A 27963-nucleotide genomic window follows, 5' to 3' on the forward strand; every position below is an offset into this window, starting at 1 on the left:
CAAACGGCGCGAACGCGCGTTGCGCACACGCACACACACACACGCACACGCACACACACACACACGCACGCACGCACGCACGCACACACACACACACACGCACGCACGCACACACACACGCACACGCACACACACACACGCACACACACACGCATTCACGCACGCACACACACACGCACACACACACACACCTGTCTCCTGCTCCAGTGACGTGTGTTTTATGATTGGTCGAGATGCCTCTGGCCCACGGTCACGGGCAGAAAAGCAAACCAGCACCGGGAAGCGTGTCGTTCCCGATCAATCTATCCTCTCACGGCTCTGCCGCATCCCGCGATACGCGAGGCGTGTGACGCGCAGTCCTGTGCCGGAGTTCACTCGCGTCACCGCGGTGCGTGGACGCAGAGAGAAGGATGTGAGTTCTAATCGTTTCCCTCTTGTGGACGAGAAACGATGGTTTGTTGGACAGGGAGTCAGTCTCCAGTGTTAATGCACTAGTTCACCCGGTTTAACCACATTCACATTTAGGTTATTTACTTATTCCCGTCTGAAATCCTTCATTTCTGAATTTGTCGGATGTTTGGTTTCTGTAGTTCGAAAAACTTTGACAGAAGTGACATTTTATAAAGCTGATTCCAATTCGGCCCCAATGACTTCTTTTAAAATCTAATTTTGTCTTCCATCACTTCAGACAAAACAGAAGAATCAATTCCTTCATAATGAGTCGTAGTTTTGTTTTATTTTTTATACTTCATATTTTTTATACTTACTATAAAAAAACAAAACAAATCAACTATAACATTTCTCCTTCAGTGGGCTGGAAATGAAGCAGAAGTTCTGTTGCAGACACAAATGAGACTGACGTACTCTGTCCATAATAAAGATTTGAACATTCATCCGTTGTGTTAGCTGGCAGTGTGGATCACTGTGTGAGTGAATGAACCTTAGCTTAGTGGATATTAATAGCAGGTAATAGGCTAATGGGGATTGTAAACTCTGATGTAAAGGAGAGGGAAGTGTCTGTTCAGCAGACGTGGGATAGAGATGTGACCCTGTCTCCACTGAGGTGTCCCACACACGTGGGGTAGTTCACGCCTTCTGACAAGAACGCACTAAATTAAAGACATGCTGGGTCTGAACTCTTTAAACTCTTTAAAGGGGTGGCAGTGGCTCAGGAGTAGAGCGGGTCGCCTGATGCCCTCTGACACCTCCCACCGTGAGCTGATGTTGCAGGTACCAGGATGTGGCACCCAACAACAGATATATGATACCTGGAAAACAGGTTGAAATGTTATAAATGAAGGAGACAGTGGAGTAGTGTAGCGTTTTCACCGAAGCTCCTTCTCGGTTATCTTTTATTCACAATCATTCACATTTCACCATAAATTCCCTCTCTAACCAATACTGTCTGCATTTGTCCTTTAATTTGAATTATTTTACCCAGCATCCATAACACTGTATCTTTCACTGTCTATCTAGACATTCACATTTACATGTTCATAGAACATTCATTATCAGTCCAAAATACATCCAATATATCATACTGGTTCACAAGACATTTCAACAATTAACACGTTCTGTAACTCTTTGGCATTCCCCTTTAACATTACTCATTTTCCATAATCCGTTCTTCTTATCATTAGTTTACTTTGCATTTTAAAGTGCACTTTTAATATATAAAGATGATACAAGCACCAGGACTCAATACAAAACAGTATCAGTAATCACCCCGAACACATATTGACATTGCATAGCTGCCTCATGGTCTTAAACCATTCCCTTCAATAGAGGGTAACACTGCTTACTTAGTATGTACACAAAATAACACAATGGAGCCAACCATTAAACATATCAAAACATAAGTCTAACTATAAGAATGGAGGAGTGATACCCCAAAACCATGACGGAACCACACGTGGGGAGACGCCATCTTAACGAGACCCAGTACACACAGTGACAGAAGTTCTTGAATCTCTACCAGCTTATTTTATACATAAATTCGACCCAAATCAAAGCACAAACGTTACCAAAAGCGACATAAACATCAGGTGATATCTTTGTGTGGTTGTGAAGGATTACCCACCTGGAAAACAGGTTGAAATGTTATAAATGAAGGAGACAGTGGAGTAGTGTAGCGTTTTCACCGAAGCTCCTTCTCGGTTATGAAGGGAGCCTGGCTAGCACGCACATCATACGGACTGGTACAGGTTTAACCTGTGATCCCACCACTGCCCCCTGGTGACCAAAGTTCTATTGTTTTTGGGATGAAGAAATAAATTAAATCACACAAACTGGGTCTTAGAAGAATAAGTAAAACAGACACTTTCACACCTTTAGACACAAATAAAATAATCACACTAATGTGATGATACACTTAGTGGGCATCACACTGACAGTGGGAGGCATAAGCTCACCTTAGGAGCACTGCCGAGGCGCCCTTGAGCATGGCACCGTCCCCTTTACAAGTTGTTCATTAGGGCGCACCACGCAGGCAGTGTGTGTTATGGGCCAATGCACGCTCTCTCTCTCTCTCTCTCTCTCTCTCTCTCTCTCTATATATATATATATATATATATAACCCTTTGCTACTTGCAGTAATTGCGATCAGGAACCACTCGCAAAAACGAAATTCCGCAATATAGTGACAAACAGTAAATTAAACGTTTATGAACCTTCCCCGTACTGATATTAAACCACCTTCTGGGAGGGTGAGGAGGGGGACTACAGGGCGTTGGTGGTGGACTTCATGGAGTGGTCCCACATAACCAGCTCCAGCTCAACGTCTCCAAGACGAAGGAGATGATGCTGGTTTTCTGTCGGGCACCCCCCTCTCCACAGCCAGGGGTCATTGAGGGCAGTGAGGTGGAGGTGGGAGGAAGTTACATATACCTGGGACTGCAACCATCCATCTTCCTATCTTCTATCTGTATTATCTTTTTCCCACACTCTAATAGATTGTTTAAATCACTTTTGTGTCTCACAGATACCATCAGCCAATAGAATGTGCGTGTGGTATCACGTGACTAATAAAAATCCACAATGAAGTGAAGCCAGGTGAGTTGATGTGCAAACGCATGAGGGATTACTGTCTTTGCATGACTAATAACTAACAGTGTGGAAGAGTGTGCAACTAACTTAATTTCCCTTTAGGGATTAATATAGTATACGTATATACTGTACTATACTGTATATAAAAAAATAATTAAGAAGACAAAAGGAAGCTGATTTTGATACTTTTTGTGCTTCCTTCTTAATGATATTCTTAAGATTAGGTCAGCCTGAAAGAGGCAATATTTGTTTTTAAATGTATTCATCATTTAAAAAAAAATCTAAAACAGCAGGCAGCAGACAAAAGACCAAAGAAGTGATCAAAACGAATAAAGAAGGTTGAATTTAGCTATGTTAAAAACTTTTCAGATTTTATTTGATAAAAACTGATTTCTGAAAGCATGAGCTACATTTGCAGGTCTTTAACTGTTCAGACTTATTGTTCTCTCACTCACCTCGTGGGGGTAAAGGAGGAGAAATGGAATTTCTCCCCCCTTTACTTTGGCTGCAAAGTCAACCAGACTGAGAGAATGCATTGCTGTCATGCAGTTGGGGTAGAAAATATATACTTACTCAACAAAGAAGCAGCAGATTTCTGGACAGTTCTGGAACCAGTCCTATAAAAGACAGCCACCATTGCAGAAAAATAGAAAACGTACAAGAAAATCTTCATTGCTTCTTTCTTCCTCCTTTCTGAGGGCAGTTTCTTGGTGAGGGTGACCCAGATGGCATTGTGGGAACAGGACAACAGAAAAGAAAATGGACTGCTTCTGCATGGGAATTACACAAAGGAGCTACTTGAAAACCTTTCTAACAGTCTGAGTGGTGGTCAGCTGTGCTACCAGAAAAATCATGCCTAATGAAATCCTTCTTGACTTTTTATTTTTTAAAGTAAGTAACTCTACTAAGGGGGGTATTTGAGTATCCAAGTGGATACCAAGTGGATGGTGTGTATAGTTTATCCTGTGGGAAAGAAAAAAAAACACTAGGGAGAAGAAATTACAAAGATGGAGTATGGAGTACATAGCAACAATGAGTGTTTTAAGAAGATGAAGAGAGAAAGAGAGAGAGATGGAGAGAGATTTCTATTTTTAAAATTACATTTATTCATGAAGGCCAAATTACAAATTAATTACGGTGACACAACATTTTTGTGGACAACTAACTGTTCTCCACAATCATCTTTTATACCTTTGTCTAAACAGGAAGTCACATTTCAAAGAACAAACCATATGAAATGTAGGAACATCAGCAAAAAATGCGTGAATTAGATCAACCACTGACTGAACACAAGTTCTTCATTCAACACAGACCCTTAGACACCTTTGACACACCATAGGTTTGTAAAAGTGTCTAAATCCTTCTTCTTCTCCTTCTTCTTATTCTTCTTCTTTTCTTGCCATTGGTTCCAATGCTTTTATCTGTTTTTAACCCTGCGGTGTCCAGCCAGTGTCCCTTCTGTCCCCTTCGTGAGACAGTCTTTCATGCTTTTAGTGAGTGTAAGAGACTTGCAGTGCTCTTCACTCTTTTAACAAATGTTTTTAATCTGTTCAGTGAAAATGTTAATATCAGAAAATGTATTTATGGTGTTGGGTACAAGAAATTCAATAAAAAAAAGTGGCAGCTTTTAAATTTTATTTCTGGAGAAGAAAAACTTGCAATTTTTGTGACCCGAAAGAGGAAAATTGAAACAAATACCGTTTAAGAAGCAGCTGTTTTTTGTTGTAACATCAGATGTCGCTTAAAAGTAGAATTTGGTTTTTATAAAATGACAAAAGACCTGAATAACTTTAGGAACATCTGGTGCCACAAAATGTCCTATGCACTTTAGTTAATGGTCAACTTAGTAATTTCCTGAAGTAATGCACTGGTTTTTGAATTGTATTTATTTATATTTATGGTTTTTTAGTATTTTTGAAGCACTTTAGCACTTTTCATATAGTGCAAAATTGAAAAATGTTTGAGTGTAATTAAAGTATTTTTGTAAAAAAAAATCTTCCTTTCCTTTCGGCTTTTCCCTTCAGGGGTCACCACAGCTAATCAATTGCCTCCATCTAGCCCTGTCTTCTGCATCCTCTTCTCTCACACCAACTACCTTCATGTCCTCTTTCACTACATCCATAAACCTCCTCTTTGGTCTTCCTCAAGGCCTCCTGCATGGCAGTTCAAAACTCAGCATCCTTCTACCAATATATTCTCTATCTCTCCTCTGGACATGTCCAAACCATCTCAGTCTGGTCTCTCTGACTTTATCTCCAGAACCTCTAACATGTGCTGTCCCTCTGATGGACTCATTCCTGATCCTATCCATCCTGGTCACTCCCAGAGAGAACCTCATTATCTTCATCTCTGCTACCTCCAGCTCTGTCTCCTGTCTTTTCCTCAGTGACACTGTCTCTAGACCAAACAACATCGCTGGTCTCACCACAGTTTTGTACACCTTTCCTTTCATTTTAGCTGAAACTCTTCTATCACACATCACACCTGACACTTTCCTCCACCCGTTCCATCCTGCCTGGACACGCTTCTTCACCTCTTTTCCACACTCTCCATTGCTCTGGACTGTTGACCCTAAGTACTTCAAATCCTCCACATTCTTGATCTCTTCTCCCTGTAACCTCACTCTTCCACTTGGGTCCCTCTCATTCACACACATGTACTCTGTCTTACTGCGGCTAACCTTCATTCCTCTCCTTTCCAGGACAAACCTCCACCTCTCTAGCTTCTCCTCCACCTGTTCCCTGCTCTCACAGCAGATCACAATGTCATCTGCAAACATCATAGTCCATGGAGATTCCTGTCTAACCTCGTCTGTCAGCCTGTCCATCACCATAGCAACAAGAAGGGGCTCAGAGCTGATCCCTGATGCAGTCCCACCTCCACCTTGAACTCCTCTGTCACACCTACACACACCCCACCACTGTCTTACAGTCCTCATACATGTCCTGCACCATTCTAACATACTTCTCTGCCACTCCAGTCTTCCTCATACAATACCACAGTTCCTCTCTGGGCACCCTGTCATCAGCTTTCTCCAGATCTACAAAAACACAATGCAGCTCCCTCTGGCCTTCTCTGGACTTCTCTATCAACATCCTCAAAGCAAATACTGCATCTGTAGTACTCTTTTTTGGCATGAAACCATACTGCTGCTCACAAATGTTCACTTCTGCCCTTAGTCTAGCTTCCACTACTCTCTCCCATAACTTCATTGTATGGCTCATCACCTTTATTACTCTGTAGTTGCCACAACTCTGCACATCTCCCTTGTTCTTAAAAATGGACACCAGCACATGCATTTCTCCATTCCATACCTCACTCTAGACTTCCATCCCTATCCTTAATCACCCTAACCTGCTGCACATCCTTCCCATCTCTGTCTCTCTGTCTTGCCAACCGGTATAGATCAGTCTCTCCCTCCTTACTGTCCAACCTAGCATACATGTCCTCATAAGCTCCTTGTTTGGCCTTTGCTACCTCTACCTTCACCTTACGCTGCATCTCCCTGTACTCCTGTCTACTCTCCTCAGTCTTCTCAGTGTCCCACTTCCTCTTGGCTAACCTCTTTCTCTGTATACACTCCTGTACCTCCTCATTCCACCACCAAGTCTCCTTATCTACTTTCCTTCCAGATGACACACCAAGTACTCTCCTACTTGTCCCCCTGATCACATTAGCTGTAGTTGTCCAGTCATCTGGAAGCACCCCCTGACCATCCAGAGCCTGTCTTAACTCCTTCCTAAAAGTCATGCAACACTCTTCCTTTTTCAGCTTCCACCATTTCGTCCTCCGCTCTGCCTTCACCCTTCAGAAGAAGATAGACATGGAAAAGGATGACAAGCTGTGGCGACTCCTAAAAGGACAAGCCAAGAGGAAAAGAAGATTTACCAACTAAGTCATCAAACAGTGGACAGCTGGTCTTCCAGCCATAAAATGGGATCATTGTTAAAAAAAAAAAAGGGAGGTGCTGCTTTCTCACCATCATCACTGATGTTCAGCCAGAGAGCAGATGACGACCGAAGGTAGGACATATCATATGTTTGTGTTCGGTCACACCTGAATTGGCATTAGGGCATGAATCCACTCACAGAGCAGCGAACATGATGAAGCAGCCTTAACTCTCATGAGGTTACTTTGCTGAGTCACTGGGACTCATTGTGGATCTGGTGAAATTAGAATATGTTTCATAACCAAGAGAAATGTTTGAAATCCTGTCGGTAATTGGTTCTTTGTACATTTTTTTTATTGTATAAGAGATAAGAAATGATAATTTCATAGATTTAAAAACATTTCATATACTGATGCGGCGCCCTCATGGTGGAGCTACTCTGCACTAGAGGTTAGAACTAGCTGCTGCTGGCTCTTGATGTATTTGGTATCACCAGGGAATCTGGAGTCTGACTTTATATCAAATGAAGCTGTGTCTTTGATAGAAGTGTCTCTACAGAGGTACATCTTCAGTAGTGACATCCTTAGATTACATTTATTAAAAAAAAAAAAAAGATGTACATCATGAAGTCACAATATTGTTTTACAGCTCAAAGTCTAGCAGTTTTATCAAACACATAAACTTCATGCCACACCTTAAATGCTTTCTGGCCACAAGCGAAAAATGCTCTGCTTCCACCTAGTGGCATTAAAGATACCACACTAAAAATTCATTTAATCATGCCTCCAAGTACATTCTCCTATTCTCCTTTGTGGAGTAAAGCAGCTCATGTATTCTCCTGACGTTTGCGTTTTTTTTCATACTTCAGCTTATCAATTATTTATAAGATACATACACAATGATGAAGAGCCACAGCCACCCAATGATTAATGAGGTTACAGGGTTTACAGTATGCACCACTGTGTTTAGGATTTACACATTTTCTTTATGTGGAAAGATGATTTTTTTACATTACGCAATATGAAACATGAAAGGCAAAGCTAAAGATGAAATGAAAGACGAAGGTGAAATACAATCTGGAATATTGGGAAATAAATTATTATGCAGCACACCACAAACACAAGTCTATTTGTGAAGTTCTTGTTGTCACGTTGGTGATTTTTTAAATGCTAAAGAATGAATTACAATCTGGTCAGCCCATATAGGAATCAAAGGTTAAGTATAAGAATTTACCTGTGTGGTCAGCAGGGGTGAGCAAGTCACCAAACCTGCATCAAAAACAGTCTTGAAGTCTTTTGGGGTCTCTTGCTGGTGGACATTGTGTTAAAAATATATTGTACACAGAACACAGGACAAATAATGTTAAAATAGAAATATTTTACTTGGGTGTGTGTGTCATTAAATGTTGCGCTGGAAATAGTTAAAGCAATCCAAGATATCGACCAAATCATTAAAAATGATCAGTTTTAAGAGAAAGGACAGTGATTTTGTTTGAAATAGAGCCAGCTAGGGGTTTCTTGAGAAAATAAAGTATTTCTATGTTACGCGTTTTATTACCAAACATGTTATTTATTACACAAATTTTGTGTAGAGATTACAGCAGTAATGGAACTAAAATAAGAATAAAGCAAATATGAATCTCAAAAATCCAGGCAGACACAATAGAGTTATTGTAGAGACGCATCACTCACCGTAGTAGGAATTATCCAGTAGGGTGTGATAGCCTATGGGCTGCTGCTGTGTACCTGGAGGGGGTTCACGGATGTTAAGGGAGGCATGTGAGGGCAACCCTCTCTGATGAGCCCTCGGACTGGGTACACTCAGTGAAGCATCAGCGTCAGTCCAGATGTGTGAGTGTCAAGTCTGCCATCTCAGGCAGTCAGTCTTTCACACCACAGTATCGGCTCACTTCGTCTGGCCAAACATTCTGTCACATAATTTCCAGCGTGACAACACAGACACCATGCCAACAAAATTTGCACATCCTCCATTGACCATGGCACGAGTTCTGGTGCTGCCATAACACTACAACTACAAACTACTATGTAAATAGTGAAAGCAACTGTGCACAGTGCATAAAATGTCAATTCTGGTTTGTCTGTACATTTATCCTGTCAGTGATGCACTGGTGATAATAAGCTGATCAAATATGAGTACAGGTGAGACAATACCGTCAGTGTCAAAGGGCATTTACAGACAGAAGCCACAATGAGGGAGTAACAGGTTCAGCACAAAAGACCTGGAAAAAGTAGGGAGCCTTAAATTACAATAAAGAATACTAGTGTGGTTTTTTATGTCATAAGTTCACGTGTTCATATGTTGTTACCTTGGTGACTACAGAACCACATCACAGGGCCCTTCACTCCAAGGATTTGGAACATTTGGTTACCCAGAAAGTCTCTAGTAATAGATCAGGATGTAGAAGTTTTAGTTATAGAGTTCCACTACTAGGGAACTGTCTTCCTGTTACAGTACGGGGACGGACGCCGTTAGTTTACTGAAGACTAGATTTAAAACATTCTTATTCCATAAAGCTTACAGTCAGGAGCATCTTGTCAAGTCAAGCTATAATAGGCACAGACTGCAGAAGGAGTTCATTCTCTCACGTTAAAGAGAGCGCACTTGGGTGGTCTGGATCTTCTATTCCCCTATATCTCCCCTTCCCCATAAAAGACAATAATACCGCTGCAGTCTCTGTATCTCTGTGGCAGGTGCTGATCAAGACTTCAGATGGCAGGTATTGGAAACCCAGTCCCGACATTCCTGAAGTCTTCACCCTTTCACCTGAAGCCACGCTCGGGTCTCAGGATGCAAAGAAGCAGGACGACCCATCACATCTAAATATAGACTCTATAACTTGGACCACTGGAGCTTCATTAGTCATCAACAATATATAATGTATACATAAATCAATAACTTCAATGCAAGAGTAAGGATCTGCCCTAGGTTTCTACCCGATGGGGAGTTATTTCTGGCCACTGTCGCTTCATGCTTGCTCTCGGGGGTTCAATTGGTTTCTTCTGATTGCGTAAAGCGCTTTACACATCTGATCGAATCGAAAAACAATACCAAAAAAAGTATGAAAATCTAACTTCGGAGACAGCGCCGATGGGTGCTGCTCCACACAAACAAACAAGAAAAACAGTTCTCACTCAATTGCAGCTTATGATTAACTAAGACGACTCCTCAAACTAAGAATAAATAAAAAAAAAAAAAGAGACGGATAAGCCTTGCATATCTAAACAAAAGAAAAAAAAGTTATCTTATGTGAGTTTGCCATCATTATCAGCATTTGGAACTGTATCCCAAGCCCAGTCCCACACGACATTGTCTGCAAGCTCCTGACCTAATGAACACGTTTTTATTGGTTAGCTGGAGAAACATTTTCAAAATATGTAACATTTAAATGTATTCACCAAAAATGATGGCGATAAATTCAAAGCTAATGATGTATTGTGTAGTTTACATTTAATATCAGTGTGATTTACACGCAGGGGTTTTGATGCACTTCATTTTGATCCATCGTTAAAAAGGTCAGTTTTATCCCAACATTTCTTTAGGATGTAGATTAAACTTTGATTTTCCAGTTCAGGCAGCAGTATCTAAGTAGAATATTTTTTACTTTAACTGATAGTGAGCATACATTTCTATCAATATCTCTTAATACAGTACTCTGTTCAAGTCACTATTTTTGTCACTATTATAAAAAATGATCATTGCTATGATGTGGTAATGGGAAGGATAACAATAAATAGAAACTCCTGTCTGTCACTATCAGTGTCTGATAGTGACTGAATGAGCCAGTCAGACTCGGTTCTGGGGCCCAAATCAGAGCCAACTGGATCCGTCGCATCCAACCAATTAAATCTCGTGGGTCTAGATTTTCCCCATCCACAGTGTGAGAGTGGAAAACCATGATGATGATACACACTTCATCACAGTAATTGAAGCTATTACTTGATCAACAACTGAAGCATGAATACAAGTGATTTAAGGTTTGATGGGAATTTTTATTTTAAAACCTTGTTTCCGTTAAACAGGCCTCCACTGTGTGAACACAACAAACACATTTCCTACCACTTTTACACAGCTCCAGTGCTGAGCTTTCATCAGAGCAGAAGGACTTCCCCAGGTCACGTCATGGGAACCATTAAAGTCTTATATATTGTGTCTGCAGCAGACAGGTTGGTGGTTGTGTTGGGGGACGGCTGGGCCATCCCCCCCTCCAGGCTGCGGCTGTCAGAAGACGTCCTGACAGTGAAGAGGGCGTCCTCCTCACATGTTGGTGCTCATTCTGGTCTGGCTGTTGGCCGGCGTCAGCTCGCCCTGGCTGCCTTCTCTGGGCGGAGACTGGGACACGGACAGAACAGAGGTGAGCTGCTGCTCTACGTTTAGAGTTTCACATTAAAATACCACTGACTTTTATCCCAAAACATCTAAAACGTCATTTTTATCCAACATGCAAAGGAGAAAACAACTTTTTGATACACTGACGATTTTTCAGGTTTTCCCACTAACAGAGCATGTAGAGGTTTGTCATTTTTATTATGGGTAAACTGCAACTGTGATTGAGAAAATCACATTGCACTCTGTTTAAATAATTATTTTGGATTTTATTGCATGACATAAGTCGCTGAACAACACAGGCTTTCAGCCTCCTCCAAAGGTCTTCTGTTGGATTCACTTTACTCATGGTCACTGACGCATGGGGATTACTGGATTACCTTTACTGTTTTGGTAAGTCCCTTGATTTAACTGTTGTGGAAAATTTTCACTACTTAAACAAAACTGACACCTTGTAAATTAAAAAAAAGTGGAAAAATTTGCTTTTGTGCTTGCATGTACATACTTCATTACAGCTCCTTCTCAAAAAGTTAGCATATTGTGATAAAGCTCATTATTTTCTTTAAAGTCCTGATAAACATTAGACTGTCAGATATTTTAGATTCATTCATAAAATTCATAAGATTCATAAAATAAAACACCTAAGTATTTCCTGTGTGTTTTCCATGGTACATACATATCTTTTGTCATATCTTTTGGCATCAGCTGGTCCATGAATTCATTACAGCTTGATTCAGCATATCATACTTATTACAACTCTACACAAACAAATTTAATTTCATTCACACTGTATGCTTCTCCGCTCAGGACTACACTACATCTGCAGACACAGGTACGAGGATTCACCTGCAAGACATTCAGCAGAAGCTGAGTCAAGGAGTAAGAAACATTTTCTCTACCTTGACGTGGATCTGGTTACGAAGCACCGCGGCTCGGAGGATCATGGCTTTGGCGCGTCTCTGGAACTCTTTCCCCATGTGGAGTGACTTCTCAAACGTGGTGCTCCTCTGATCCACATCCCTGGCGTAAAGAATCTGTCGACAGTGAGCATTAAGATCATTTGTTCCACTTGTTCTCAGGTCTGAGAAGTCATGTTCCAAACCCCCGCTGCTGATCTACAGTAGCTGGAATGTTTTGAAAGGCGGCCCAAGAAGAGGAAGAGGACAAATATTAAATGGTGGCGTAGTGCAGACTGACTCACGTCATCGTGCACACGTATAAGAGGAAGAATCACTGCATGTGTTACCCATGTTGCATCTCTTCATTTGAGTGTAGTCATTTTTAGTAGAGAATCTAACTAAAACAGAACACCACAACTTAAAAACGTTTTCCTTGATCACAATTCCACTTGCTAACTCCTGTTTCTTTAATTCAAATAAACATTCGTCTTCACCCCGAGTCATTTCCATGTGCTGATGAGGCTCATGGGAAATTGCTGACAGGTAATCTGCTTGGAAAACGTATCCCAGTGCTGCCACTTCATGTGTTGTCCTGAGGTGTGTGTGTGTGTGTGTGTGTGTGTGTGTGTGTGTGTGTGTGTGTGTGTGTGTGTGTGCGTGCGTTACTTTGCTGTGGGAGTCGATCCGCGCGTTAATGAGCCCTTCCAGTATGAGTTGGGTGAGTTCGTCTTCTAGAGCTGCCACCGTGGTGTTGAAGGCCTGAGCCATCTTAGTCATGTCTGCCGACACGTAGGGGCTGAAGTACTGAACAAAGTACACACACGTTACACACACGTTACCAAACAGTTCCATTGGCATCAGCAACACTGAACATACTAAGTCAGTCAGAATCTGGATCCATGTCCATGTGAACACCCCCACTTGTCACAGGTGTCACTGAAGGAAAGACCGATCTCTGCGATCCCCATGTTACTGGATCGATAACAGTTCACCTCATTTTACAGTTTCCATTCAGGTTTTTTTTTTTACACAAACTGAAAACACAACAAAAAGATGGCGTCTCACCTGAATGAGGGCTCTGTTTCTGATCTGGCTGTACAGAGTTTTGACGTGTGGGGCCAGATACATGTCCAAAAGGAGGTTATCCTGCAGGAAACACCACGGACACTCAGAACACATACTTCATATGCTGCCACATCATGAGCATTTTTCCCTACCACATCTGTGACAAACAATGCTGCTCTAACCTTCATTTCATCCAGCAACTTGAGACAAGACGCATACTTGGACTCATAGAACTTGAAAATGATGTCACGGATCTGAGGTTCCAACTCTAGAAATAACTTAAAGGAGCTGAAAACAGATCATTAATAGACTTTTGTTCATAACAAGCACAAAGATACTTCAGATTCTGAAATACAAGCCCCAACCTGCTGGAGATGACGTTACGCTGGAGCTCCTGACGGTCAAACGTGGCCAATGCACACAAACCCCCATACACAGCGACATTACTGGGTGACAGGAGCTGCAGAGAACACACACATATTGCTCATCACACACAGGGCATGTACACTAAACTGGATTGCTCTGGAGTAATAACTAGTACTTTCCTAATTTCCAACACAAGGTGTTACCTGAGGTACTGTGACACCACAGAGACAAAAAACTCTCATAATTGGGAGGTGAATAACTAAATTTGTCTCAAAGTAAGTCAAAATAAGTGCTCCCAACAAGGGTAAACATTTGAGAATATTCTTCTATAACACCACTGACAGAATGAATGGATGAACAACATTGCAGTGAAGGCACAACTGCACTGAAGCCTGTTCAGAGCAGGACTGCAGGACTTCTTTGTGCCTCACAGTTCTGTATAAAATCTCAAAATTTACATGAATTCTCAGAGGAAAATACAAACAACTCCTGCACCAGAATGAAAGGCTACAAGGCTCATTTAATACCACTGCCAATCTCAAAGATGCTGCTGTAGTAGTTAGGATGATGGGTTGCTGGTCATTAAAGTGACTCCCGTTTTAAATCTCTGTTGCTGTTTTTGATTTGAAAATGGATTTTTTCTTCTATTTTATGGGTTTATTATTTAATTTTATTCTCACAGACTTCAGGAAACTCAACATTGTCAATACACTGACATGTTTAGGGTACAGTGCATCTCAAAACATTTGAATATCATGGAAATTGTATTTTTCCTATAATTTAGTGATTAAACAGTGATTTTTTTTTTACATGTAGGCTATGATTATCAAAATGAAAATAAAAAAATGTTTAAAATTAATAATTTATTATTGAAAATCAAATAATGAAATTTAATATTGAGATTATCATATTTGTTATAATTATTGATTTCTAATTTATTTTCGTTTACCTGTACTGAACTTAGAATATACAGTAATCCCTCGTTACTTGCGGTTAATGCATTCCAGAACCACCCACGAAAAACAAAATTCCGCGATATAGCGAAGATTTATCTTATTATTTACGGTAATTTAAAGGTTTATGAACCCTCCCTACACTGACATTAAACCACCTTATATCTGTAACACATTGTCCCACATTCTCAGACTGTTCAAAACACTTTTGTATTAAAGAATGGTGTTTCTTTAATACATGGACGTGCGCTGCGTTCCACATGCACACACGGATGCCGTCAGTAAATAACATGTGCGCACGGTATCACGTGACTACCTGCTAAAAATCTGCGATGTTGTGAAGCTGTGCGTCTCGAAGTGTGAATAAGCGAGGGATTACTGTACACTCGTTTGACTTTTTGAAATAATTGACAAAACATACTCCATTTTTTAGATACACCTAGAGTATCAGCACCTAATCAGCATCTGGACAAGAACGTGTGAGTCATTGAGCTGAGGACATCCTGATGGTCCTGCTGGGACATCACCACTCACCTCTGGACAGTCACAGTGGTCAAAAGACGCCTGCAGGAAGCACTTGGCAGCCGGTTTATATTTACGTGAGGCTAACTCTGCCAGACCTGAAACATCGACAAACAAACAATCAAAAGTTCTAAAAATGAAGAGCTTTCATTGGGTGCCATCACCATGAAGGACACGTCTCACCTGCGGCACATTTTAATTTGGTGAGGACGCCTTGATTCTGGCTGTCTCGCTCTCCTCTTTGCTGAAACAAAGAAGCACGTGTTGGTTGAGGGCATCCTTCTTCGAGTCAAGCTTTCCAGAACATTGAGCTGTAGTTAGCTTAGTCTGTCAAAGCTAACTATACCAACCTAAAAAATTATTGTTCACAGATTGTTACAAGAAGAACCACACCTTCACATCTCCTGTCATTTCCTATTTATACTGTGTTCTTTATTCACATATTATCACATTAAATCTTCTGCAAAATGCTGTAAACCCTTTCCGTGAAACATTTTTGGAGACCTCCTTCCGCAGATGTGAGGGTGAGGATTATCATTTCCTGATCACATTCCAGATTTGAGGATGACCTCGAGCCACCCCCCTACCCCCCCAAGCTGTGTGACAGTGACGCTCACCTCTGCTATCTCTGGAGTGGATTCTGCTTTGTTGACGTAGCTCAACACATGTGACCAATTCTGGAGGTAAACACTAACCTGTGGGTGAAGAACAGGAAGTTGCTTTCCACAATCTTTGACTGAACCTGAAAGTACTCAATTATCTTCTCCTATTATGTGACAAAAAGGTTAAAAGAAATCCTTAAAAAAATAATAGATTGGGTATACAATATTCGATAATTTGAGAACCACCAAAAACAAACAGATTAGTGTGAAAGATATATTCATGCTGAAATTTAACCCACTCAAAATAACATGTACTCTTTATAAATGTTCAAATGAGTTGTGTGGAGCAGCAGAGAAGAAGAAAGAAAAAAAGGAAAGAAACTTTTTTAATCCATTGGAGTTGATTTGACCTCCATCCTGCTGTACCTTGATGACATTCAGACACATATTGATGACATGTTTGGCACTCGTGCAGTAGTCTCTGGCTCGAGAGTAGCACTTGAGGGCATTACTGAGGTCCCCGCAGTCAAGGTAATGGTCCCCCAAGTCATCATGGCCTCTCCTGAAGGAGGACAGGCAGGAGAGGTGAAGAGGTGATACAAACACCACATCTCACCACATGCTGGTAACAGATGAATCAATGTATTACCTTCATACCGGAAACATTTCAACCTGTTATGACAATCAATCCACATGACCTGACCGACAAACATACAAACTATTGCCACAGTGTGCATCACAAATGTTCTGTTACTGATATAAAAAATCAAAACAATATTAGCAACAACAAAGACGTCTAATCACTGATCCTGAAACAGCTGAACTCTGGGTAATCGTACCTGATGCTCTCTTTAATCGAGTTGCCCTTGTAGTTTTTCAGATCAGTATCCAGCTTCTCCAGTTTGAGCAGTGCTTTTTTCCTGGTGGACTCTGCCCAGGCTGAGTCCAGAGGAGGAGGAACTACACCGCCTTCAGGAACTGTGTCTGGTACACCCTGGACCTCCCTTAGATCCACAAAAAATTAAATTCAATTAAAAACATACAAATCGATAAAATAAGAAAACATCAGGGAACCTGATGGGTAGAAAATCTGAATGACTTGATTGTTCACACTGGCAGCCTGATGCATTCTCTGAGCTGAGTCGGCTGTGTGTTCTGCTCTGTTGATCATCAAATAACCTCCTGCTCTATATTCTTTATGTCACCGGAAAAATAAATAGAGACGCTGACGTCCTTTTACCTCAAAAAAACAAAACAAAATGGAACCGATAAGCATAGAAAGCCAGGCTACTTAAAAAATCATTTTTTCCACTCGAGAGATTTTTAATCATTGACCAGAATACCTTGTGGCCTCTGTGAGCTTGCGGTGAATTTCTTCGTAGGTATCAACATTGAAGGTCTTCTGAACGAAGTTGAGGGCCATCTTCAGGGCTTCCACTCTGAGCTGAGGGCAATGCTCAGCAATGAACTGAAGCCTCTCGATACGCATGAGCCCACTGTAGCTGGTTGCATACTGCTCCAGGTCCTGCACACAGGGGAACAGGTCAAACAGTGACTGTTATCGTGTGAATCGGTTGGATTACAGTGTTGTCACAATTGTTTCTGTTGTCAGGTCCTCGTCATGACAACACTTGGTTTCATGTATGGTTTCGTTCAAGCATTGGAGTAGTCCTGATGATGATAAATGACCTGATTCTAGATTCAGGCACTGTTAGATGAAGAGAACTGTAGTTATTAGGTTAAACTAGAACCAATGCAGTCAGACTACAACATCCCACATCCCAATTCAAAATTTTACCCTGACCTACAGTACTTGCATAGGACAAAGATCAAAGCTAATACAGTGGTACCTCAACTTACGAATGTCTCTAAGTACAGAATTTTCTACTTATGAAATGTCTCAGCAGGAAAATATTGCCTCTAGTTACGAAAGAAATGTCGAGTTACGAAAGGTAAAAATACAGTATGGGCTGATACTCGCAGCTCCCACAGGTTCCTGAACGCAACATTCTTATAGCTGCTCTGCCATTGGCTATTACCTAGTATCTTCCTGGCATTCCATTGGCTAAGAGGGACCTCTGTGTGTAGCTAGATAGGTGTCTATGCAGCGTCCTCGTCATCCGGCTCTCGACCCATGACGTGTTCTGATAATTTCACGTGAATATATTAATTTCTACAATCGCCATGTAGGAAGTTTAAGGAGTTTAAGGCATTGCGTGGGTGGTTGGAGAAGTTCAAAAGGAGGACTGGAATTCACTGTTGGTCATGGTGAGACAAGTAACGCATGAACCAAAGAGGGCAAAAAACAATGAGGACAGCAGTTAAAAGGTAAATGACTGTCATTTTTTATTCTTTACTCTATTCTTTGTTGTTTACATTATACACAACTCTCATTTATAGTGTAATAATCTAATCGTAACATGTATTTGTTACATGTTTCGATACTTTTTTTGCTTTATAAAACATTTATGTCTGAATTTTGGGGGGCTTGGAACGGATTAGGGCATTTGCATGGAAAACGCGTCTTTACTTACGAAATTTTCCACTTAATTGGTTCTTCCAGAACCAATTAATTTCATAAGTAGAGGTACCACTGTACTCTGACCTTCTGTCATTGATCAAAGCACAAGCTTTGATCTACGGTCTTACTCACACTGGCCTTCTCCCTCCTCTTTCTATCTTATTGGGTTCCTGAGTGTACAAAAATTGAAATTTGACCTTGACCTAGTTTTCTCAAGGTCAAGGTCATCATCTCATTTTCTTCCCCTTTGCCGCCCGAGTAATGAGTTTTTGTTTCATTTTTCAATCTGCAACGGTTACAAAGATATTTGCTGGACTAACTGCACACACGAACACTGACAATTAAAATTGATCACCGCTTTGAAGCGGGATGTAATAACTATTTTCATGTAACATATTTTTCAAAGCTAACTCCCCACAGTCGCATCATGGCGTTGCTTCTCTCTCCATTTCTACTGCTGCTCATATAAATGATAATGTAAAATTGAATCATGTAAGGATCAGATATCCCCCTGTTCTGTGTTCAGGTGAAAACTTAAATCTGTTATTTTGATAGTGTGAGAATCCGCTTTGCTGTTGAAACCAACATGCTGTGGATACGTTCTTATGAACTACATTGTGAGTTTACTATGCTGGGTTCTTTAACACATTGAAGCTTTATATCTTACCTACATGCATACGTGAAAATCTAACATTAAGTGAATAAATCTTTTACTGGAGCTGAAAGGCTTGACTGAACTGTGTTGTTTGTTTTATCATGACTGCATCATTTCAATTTCTGGGCTTGTGCTAGCCGATCACCACTACACCATAGGCGAAGTAAATTCCAGAGTGGCTACAAAGTTTTTAGCCTGTGTAGACACAGTGGCTAGGACAATCGATCGAAAGAAAACGAGAATAGTGTTTTATAGTAGATTTTGTGTTAAAATTCTAATTAAACAACAAATGGTGAATGCCGAGAGGGGGTAGGAGTTGTGACAGACCGATCAGAAAGTAAATGAAAGATATTATCAATACTTTTTTGTGGTCTTAGATCCCTATGACTGGCAGGAATATACAGCGATGCATGTAAATGTGTATTCACCTCGCTTGTTATTTTTCATGCCTTAATTGAAATTAAAAATCATATTATCGAATAAAAAACAAACTATGGCATACCAATGGTGTCAGTGTCTAAGTCAAAGTTAAAACGTCTTCTAGTCTCAGTAAAACTTACAAGTAAACATTGAGTAATATTTTGTATGACTGTATCTTCACATAGTGAATGCAAGTTTTCAATTGTTGAATCTCCCATTCATACCTGCATAAAGTAGAATAGAAATACAGATAGTTAAGCTTGAACTGTTGACTTTAGTGTATTTTTGCAGGTAAACTGTATGCCCTCAGAATGCAGGAAAACAACCCCATTTATAAATTTTTTCCTGGGGGAGGCCCCCCGAACCCCTCCTGTGGGGGTTACCCCCACCCCCCACCCCCATTGCTCATCAGCGCGGTGCGGCACCGCTGTCTTGGACACAGACTGTGGCTTTTTGTGGTTTACTCAATTCTTTTACACTAAGCCACAGTGGCTTAGTCATACTACCTCCTAGTGCAAGCCCAGAATTTTACTATGATTGATGCTTGTTTGGTCATGACACTGATTCAACATTGTAATCTTAGGGGTAAGAATACATGGAAATGTAGGCTGATTGCTTATGCTTATACACCTTCCAAGTCATTGAGTGTCTGTCCACATGGAAAGGATCCTACAGAAACACATGTTCATTTACCTCACTAACTGTAGTGAAATATCATCTACATAGAGGTATGACCTCTGACAGTCTGCGCTCACATTTCTGACAAACTAGGTACCAATTCTCAAGGATGAAGCCTGGCTAGTTTATCAGATCTTAATGGAGACCAGTGACCTCTGACCTGCCTCTCTCTGCCACTGAGACAGAAGTAATACAGATTCTCACCTCATCTTTTGTAGTGATTAGCATCTGTTCATATAATGACGATCAAATTTTAGATCATGGTACACCATAAAACCTAACTGTTGCAGCTCTATCTGTAGCTTCTGGTTAGCACAAAATTCCAGCCTTTCCCTCAAACAAGTTGAGAACAAAGAGTCATAATGACATAAAACCATTGCAGAACATCACAGTGGAACAAAAGAGCATCATACAGGGAAGCTGAGTTATTGTCAACTATCCCCTCTCAGGTTCAACCTGTTACAAGTTTATGAAAGCACAGAACCATATGGCAGTTTCAAGTGTAAATCACCATATTTTGGTTAATACCTACAGAGCCCTGACAGAACACAGCTCATCTTCATCATTTTTTTGAGTGACTGAAAAAATGTCAAATCTTTAGTTCATGGCTAAAATGACAACTTCGCCGCAAATTTTCCTTCATCTCTGCTCCCATTGTGTTTACAGCTACAACACTAGAAAAATTCACCATATTTACCTGTAAACCCCCCCCCCCAACATCAGTCAAAAACAGCTTAATTTCTAACTTACATCCAAAAGCAAAAAAGTCAGAGTTGACATACAAGTACGACTGAACTGTGGATGTTTTCTTATGTAGTTAGTATTAAAGACATCCAAAACATTTCAAGTACGTTCATCAGGGCCGCTCAGTTTGAACAAAGCTTTTCACAACTCCCTCTGATGTTCCTCAATTACATTTACCATTGAATAAGCAAAAAAAAACTGTTGGTGTTTTTAAACCTCAAATTCAATGAGAGGAAATTTCAGAAGTAGTCTGAGGCTTGTTGTGTGTTGAAGATGAGCGTCAGCAAATGTTAGTATAACTACTTTAATTTCAGACATTTTAAAAACCAATTTATATTGATTCATTCATTTTCTCAACAGCTTCTTTGGGTTTTGCAGGTCACAGGGGTTATCAGAGCCTATCCCAGTGGACTTGCGGCCAAGTGGTGGGCCCAGATGCGCCGCCAGCACAACACGGAGCAACAAAAAGACAAACAACCACTCAGCACACACACACACACACCTATGGGCAATTAGAAACCAACCAATTCACCTAAGCTGCATGTTTTTGTAGGTGAGAGGAAACCAGAGAACCCGGAGAGAACCCACACAGGCACGGGGAGAACATACAAACTCTTCACAGAAAGGTATGGTACCCAGAACCTTGTTGCTGTGAGGTGACAGCTCTACCCAGTATGCCACCATGCCGCCCCTGCCCATTTCTAATAAACAACCAATATTCAATAAGCTAATGAACCACAAATATTCTTGATGAATTTGTTTATATCTTATTTTAAGCTTTGTTGTTCAGCTGGTTCAATTAGTTTCTGCACTTTTCAAGAAGACTAGCATATTTCTACACAACATCCCAAATTATTGCCTCAACATGAAGTGGGCTTTGCGCCTGAAATTTTGCTCTGATTGTTTTAACATTTAACATGACCTGATACTGGGTAGTACTGTTTAATGCTGTGGGCTCTGTAAAATACAGAACTCAGTGGTCAGCCTTAATCATGTGACAAGCTGACAGACTGTATGCATAACAAGGTCGGTTAGGTTCATACCAGTGTTGGATTCTCCACTATGTAGTTGGTTTCTGGAGCATTCTGCTGGTCCTCCTGAGGATCTGCATCAATCTGCATGGGCTCCACAGAGCCCTGAAAAGAACAGGTGGAGAGTTTAGCAGAACTGTGAAGCATGAGCTGAAATAAAGCCGAATGACATTGTTTTAATGTTACATTTTTAACATTGTACACTATTAACAACTGGAGTGTGAAGATGATTACTAAGCTATATCAAGCAATGAAAATACTGTAAGGGCTGAACATCTGATTTTTGTCGCCTTTTAAACATCAATAAATCTTTTCAGGACCAGAAACTTTCCTGAGAATGAGCAACGTGTGGCACAGAACAAGGCACAGTAATGATAATAACGTTTTTATTTTTTTATTTTTATTTATCCCACAGTGGGGAAAACTCCAGATGTTTCAACTGATGTACAGCCCTAATGTAAACGATAAAGCACTGCCAATGCCTTGTTTGCTTCGATGATCACAAGATAAAACAAAACTGTGAGTTAATTTCAACAGTAGAAAGACTGACCAATGACCATGACTGATATTCATATGCATTGCTGCTGGTCTAGAGCCTCAAATAATTAAAATAACCGCAATGTGGGAATCCAGTAAGTTAATGAACGAGGCTATTCGATATTTTTGTGCATTGAGTTAGGAGAACTGTTGATGATAACCTCTTGGGGGGGGGGGGTCGTTGATACTCGCGATGCCACAGGTAGTAGAAGTTTACTTGTTTCCATTCTGGTACAAATACAGCCGGCACAGATTTCCCTAAATGTTAAAATAATCGACGTGGACTGAAAACTAATTGACCGATATTTCTTTCTGAACATAAAGATACAGGTTTGTCCGTCCCACGCTTTATTGACATTAACCAGGGGATCACAAACAGACGAACAGGGATCCCCCCCCCTCTAAAGTAATGCTGTTTGTCATTCAAAATAGCGGCTAGCATAAAAATGCTAAACGTTTGGTACTGTTAGCTAGTACTCGGAACTAACGGGATAACTGCTAACAGGAAGTTCGTCAACAATGCTAGGTTAGCTTAAGGCTACAACGGCAAACGTAAATACGGCTTCAATATGTTGTGATTTATTTAGGGAATCAAATTGTTTTAAGATGTGGTTATGTATGTGACTAAGAGCAAATGTTTAGCGTCTTTGTTTCGCCCGGTGTCCTGTTGTGATGGCCCGGGTACAGTCACGGTTAATGTTGTTAGCCTACGGAGGCCTGTCGTCACTTGCTAGCCTTCCGTTTACAATATTTAGTTTATTGACAGGACATTCCAAAGCTGCAAAGACTCGGACTTACCTGGAAGTTAAATACTTGAACAGGCAAAGGCATCTTTTTGATTTCTGACTTTTGTGTCGATGGGAAAATATATTATTATGAAATTAAATTGCAGTCAATTTCTAAACAAGTAGCTATCTAACCGGAACAAGAGTTGATCGTTAGCTAGCTTCCGCCCCTCTTCTTCTTCTGACGTTTTGACACCTACCAGACATGGAGGTGACGTACTGCCATCTGCTGGAATTATGTATTACCTCACCCTTCACGGTCCAGTTCAGAAACCTTGTTCACTGTCAAGTGGACAAGGGTGTAGTACTTTATGCACCTCTTGACAACATATTCCACTATTCCTGATTCTATCCTACACAGAGAAAGATTTGATGTTTATCAGTGTTGTGGAATGTTCTGTTTAAATTTCTGGTCTTATTCTTATCCTTGTCATCATGATCTCCTCTATTCTGTTTGCTTTACAATTTAATATCTGTGGCTTGTTTTGGTTTCAGTATTACTGCCTTCCTTTTCCCTGATGTTTCCAATATTAGAAGAAGATGAACAACATTGATTTAGATTTTTAAAAGCACGTTTACAAAAAACAAATTACAAGATAATTAGGCTGACAAAGAAGAAGAAAAAGAATAAAACGTATACTTTATTCATCCCCCTAGGTTGAATCTTATTATTGAACTAATGTCCCATACTATTACCCCTTCATCTCTTCTTCTTTTCTTTTCGACTTTTCCCTTCAGGGGTCGCCACAGCGAATCAGTTGCCTCCATCTGACCCTGTCTTCTGCATCCTCTTCTCTCACACCAACTACCTTAATGTCCTCTTTCACTACATCCATAAACCTCCTCTTTGGTCTTCCTCTAGGCCTACAGTTCCAAATTCAGTATCCTTCTACCAATATATTCACTATCTCTCCTCTGGACATGTCCAAACCATCTCAGTCTGGCCTCTCTGACTTTATCTCCAGAACCTCTAACATGTGCTGTCCCTCTGATGTACTCATTCCTGATCCTATCCATCCTGGTCACTCCCAGAGAGAACCTCAGCATCTTCATCTCTGCTACCTCCAGCTCTGTCTCCTGTCTTTTCCTCAGTGACACTGTCTCTAGACCAAACAACATCACTGGTCTCACCACAGTTTTGTACACCTTTCCTTTCATTTTAGCTGAAACTCTTCTATCACACATCACACCTGACACTTTCCTCCACCCGTTCCATCCTGCCTGGACACGCTTCTTCACCTCTTTTCCACACTCTCCATTGCTCTGGACTGTTGACCCTAAGTACTTCAAATCCTCCACCTTCTTGATCTCTTCTCTCTGTAACCTCACTCTTCCACTTGGGTCCCTCTCAATCACACACATGTACTCTGTCTTACTGCGGCTAACCTTCATTCCTCTCCTTTCAAGGACAAACCTCCACCTCTCTAGCTTCTCCTCCACCTGTTCCCTGCTCTCACTACAGATCACAATGTCATCTGCAAACATCATAGTCCATGGAGATTCCTGTCTAACCTCCTCTGTCACACCTACAGCACACCTCACCACTGTCTTACAGTCCTCATACATGTCCTGCCCCGCTCTAACATACATCTCTGCCACTCCAGTCTTCCTCATACAATACCACAGTTCCTCTCTGGGCACCCTGTCATCAGCTTTCTCCAGATCTACAAAAACACAATGCAGCTCCCTCTGGCCTTCTCTGTACTTCTCTATCAACATCCTCAAAGCAAATACTGCATCTATAGTACTCTTTTTTGGCATGAAACCATACTGCTGCTCACAAATGCTCACTTCTGCCCTTACTCTAGCTTCCACTACTCTCTCCCATAACTTCATTGTATGGCTCATCAGCTTTATTCCTCTGTAGTTGCCATAACTCTGCACGTCTCCCTTGTTCTTAAAAATGGGCACCAGCACACTTCTCCTCCATTCCTCAGGCATCTTCTCACTATCTAAGATCCTGTTGAATAACCCAGTCAGAAACTCTACTGCCACCTCTCCTAGACACTTCCATACCTCTACAGGTATGTCATCAGGACCGACTGCCTTTCCACTCTTCATCCTCTTCAATGCCCTCCTCACTTCATCCTGACTAATCTTTGCTACATCCTGGTCCACAACAGTCACCTCTTCTAGTCTTTGTTCTCTCTCATTTTCCACATTCATCAACTCTTCAAAGTACTCTTTCCATCTTCCCATCACACTACTGGCACCTGTCAATAGACTTCCATCCCTATCCGTAATCACCCTAACATGCTGCACGTCCTTCCCATCTCTGTCTCTCTGTCTTGCCAAACGGTATAGATCAGTCTCTCCCTCCTTACTGTCCAACCTAGCATACAAGTCATCATAAGCTTCTTGTTTGGCCTTTGCTACCTCTACCTTCACCTTACGCTGCATCTCCCTGTACTCCTGTCTACTCTCCTCAGTCCTCTCAGTGTCCCACTTCCTCTTGGCTAACCTCTTTCTCTGTATACACCCCTGTACCTCCTCATTCCACCGCCAAGTCTCCTTATCTACTTTCCTTCCAGATGACACACCAAGTACTCTCTTACCTGTCTCCCTGATCACATTAGCTGTAGTTGTCCAGTCATCTGGAAGCACCTCCTGCCCACCCAGAGCCTGTCTTAACTCCTTCCTAAAAGTCATGCAACACTCTTCCTTTTTCAGCTTCCACCATTTTGTCTTCTGCTCTGTCTTTGCCCTCTTGATCTTCCTCACCACCAGAGTCATCCTACACACCACCATCCTATGCTGTTTGGCTACACTCTCACCTACCACTACTTTGCAGTCACTGATCTCTTTCAGGTTACACCGTCTACACAAGATGTAGTCTACCTGTGTGCTCCTACCGCCACTCTTATAGGTCACTCTATGTTCATGCCTCTTCTGGAAGATAGTATTCACTATAGCCATTTCCATCCTTTTTGCAAAGTCAACTACCATCTGTCCTTCTGTGTTCCTCTCCTGGATACCAAACCTGCCCATCACATCCTCATCACCTCTGTTTCCTGCACCAACATGTCCATTGAAGTTTTCTCCAATGACAACTCTCTCACTTCTAGGCATGCTCTGCATCACTTCATCAAAGTCCGACCAGAATTTGTCCTTCTCCTCCAGCTCACATCCTACCTGTGGAGCATACCCACTAACAACATTGAACATCACACCTTCTATTTCTAGCTTCAGACTCATCACTCTATCCGACACTCTTTTTACCTCCAGGACATTCCTAACAAACTCCTCCTTCAAGATAACTCCTACTCCATTTCTCTTCCCATCTATACCATGATAGAACAAGTTGAACCCTGCTCCTAAACTTCTAGCCTTGCTACCTTTCCACCTGGTCTCCTGGATACACAGTATGTCTACCTTCCTCCTCTGCATCATGTCAACCAACTCTCTACCTTTTCCTTTCATAGTTCCAACATTCAGTGTCCCTACTCTTAGTCCTATACTCTTGGTGTTCCTCTTCTCTTTCTTCGAGTGAACGCACTTTCCTCCTCTCCTTCTTCGACCAACAGTAGTCCAATTTCCACCGGCGCCCTGTAGGTCAACAGCGCCGATGGCGGTCGTTGTTAACCCGGGCCTCGACCGATCCAGTATGGAAGTCATTGGTTTGATTCGCATCTTTGATTTCGCAAAGGTTTTACGCCGGATACCCTTCCTGACGCAACCCTCTGTATTTATCCGGGCTTGGGACCGGCACAATAAGACACTGGCTTGTGTCCTCTTGCGGCTACATTTCGCACTCCATACATTAGCGGAACAAATCACGGACATTGAAAGAAAACACCCGGACTCATTTTTAATCATCCTGGGGGACTTCAACAGAGTGAAACTAAACAACGAGCTCCTTAAATACAGACAGCATGTGACCTGTCCAATGAGGGACAACAATATGCTGGATCACTGCTACACGGTAACTAAGGACGCTTATCGCTCAGTCCCCCGTGCAGCTTTGGGACATTCTGATCACTGCGTCGTCCATCTCATCCCAGCCTACAGGCAGAGACTGAGAACATCTCGGCCTGTGGTGAAAACGGTGAAGAAATGGACCAACGAGGCAGAGCAGGAACTACAGGAATGTTTTGACTGCACCGATTGGAGTGTTTTTGAAGCTGCTACAGTCAACCTGGATGATTACACGGACACTGTGAAAGCCTACATTAGCTTCTGTGAGGACCTGTGTGTGCCAACCAAGACCTTCCGCACATACAGCAACAACAAGCCATGGTTCACAGCCAAGCTGAGACAACTGCGCTTGGCTAAGGAGGAGGCCTACAGATCTGGGGACAGGGCTCTGTACCGGCAGACCAGGAGCACACTGACAATTGAGATCAGAGTAGCTAAGAGGAGTTACTCTGACAAGCTGAAAGGAAACTTTTCAGCCAAGAACCCCTCGTCGGTGTGGAGAGGTCTGCAGGACATCACCGGCTACAGACGCCTGTCGTCCCCTGCTGAGGCCAACAAGAACCTGGCTGACGACCTCAACAGATTCTACTGTAGGTTTGAAAAAGACTTCACCCCCACCACCCCCATTCCACTACCTGCAGGCCATATCACACCACCATTCGCACCTCCACTCCCCTTAACAAAGACTGTCTGCTTCCTGACAGACAGGACACAGCAGGTGAGGCTTGGGGCGATCACCTCAGACACTCGGACAGTCAGCACCGGTGCCCCCCAGGGTTGCGTCCTCTCTCTGCTGCTCTTCTCCATCTACACCAACGACTGCACATCTTCGCACCCAGCCATCAAACTCCTGAAGTTTGCAGATGACACAGCTGTCATTGGACTCATCCAGGACGGATGCATACCGACAGGAGGTGAGACAGCTGGTGGACTGGTGTAGTCGCAACAACCTGGAGCTGAACACGCTCAAGACTGTGGAGATGACAGTGGAA

At 41.8% G+C, this 27963-nt stretch overlaps 1 protein-coding gene across 2 annotated transcripts; it reads right to left on the reverse strand.

Annotated features, from left to right (window-relative positions):
* Window positions 1–10929: 10929 nt before the first annotated feature.
* gps1 (G protein pathway suppressor 1) lies at window positions 10930–23219 on the reverse strand. Of its 2 annotated transcripts, XM_068337722.1 has the most exons (14): window positions 23070–23219; window positions 21747–21839; window positions 17029–17210; window positions 16525–16689; window positions 16112–16247; window positions 15701–15778; window positions 15267–15327; window positions 15096–15181; window positions 13608–13702; window positions 13425–13530; window positions 13243–13323; window positions 12844–12981; window positions 12178–12312; window positions 10930–11284 (listed from the first exon to the last, which is right to left on the reverse strand). In XM_068337722.1, exons 1-14 carry the CDS (start codon window positions 23100–23102, stop codon window positions 11210–11212), a joined length of 1464 nt encoding a protein of 487 aa, XP_068193823.1. In that variant the 5' UTR covers window positions 23103–23219; the 3' UTR covers window positions 10930–11209. The 2 variants fall into 2 exon arrangements, with proteins under 2 accessions (XP_068193823.1, XP_068193824.1); XM_068337723.1 differs by lacking the exon at window positions 10930–11284 and having other exon boundaries at window positions 12264–12402.
* Between the last annotated feature and the right edge of the window lie 4744 nt (window positions 23220–27963).

This window comes from Antennarius striatus, chromosome 16, assembly GCF_040054535.1.
Source record: "Antennarius striatus isolate MH-2024 chromosome 16, ASM4005453v1, whole genome shotgun sequence".
Lineage (NCBI taxonomy): Eukaryota > Metazoa > Chordata > Actinopteri > Lophiiformes > Antennariidae > Antennarius > Antennarius striatus.

Excerpts from the sequence above, each read along its gene's own strand:
- gps1 (XM_068337722.1), bottom strand. The coding sequence starts at position 23,102 with ATGCCTTTGCCTGTTCAAGTATTTAACTTCCAG. Across the intron at positions 15,779-16,111 it reads TGTGTCTGAATGTCATCAAG|GTTAGTGTTTACCTCCAGAA; the intron begins GTACAGCAGGAT and ends CTTCACCCACAG. Across the intron at positions 13,531-13,607 it reads CGTAACGTCATCTCCAGCAG|CTCCTTTAAGTTATTTCTAG; the intron begins GTTGGGGCTTGT and ends ATCTGTTTTCAG.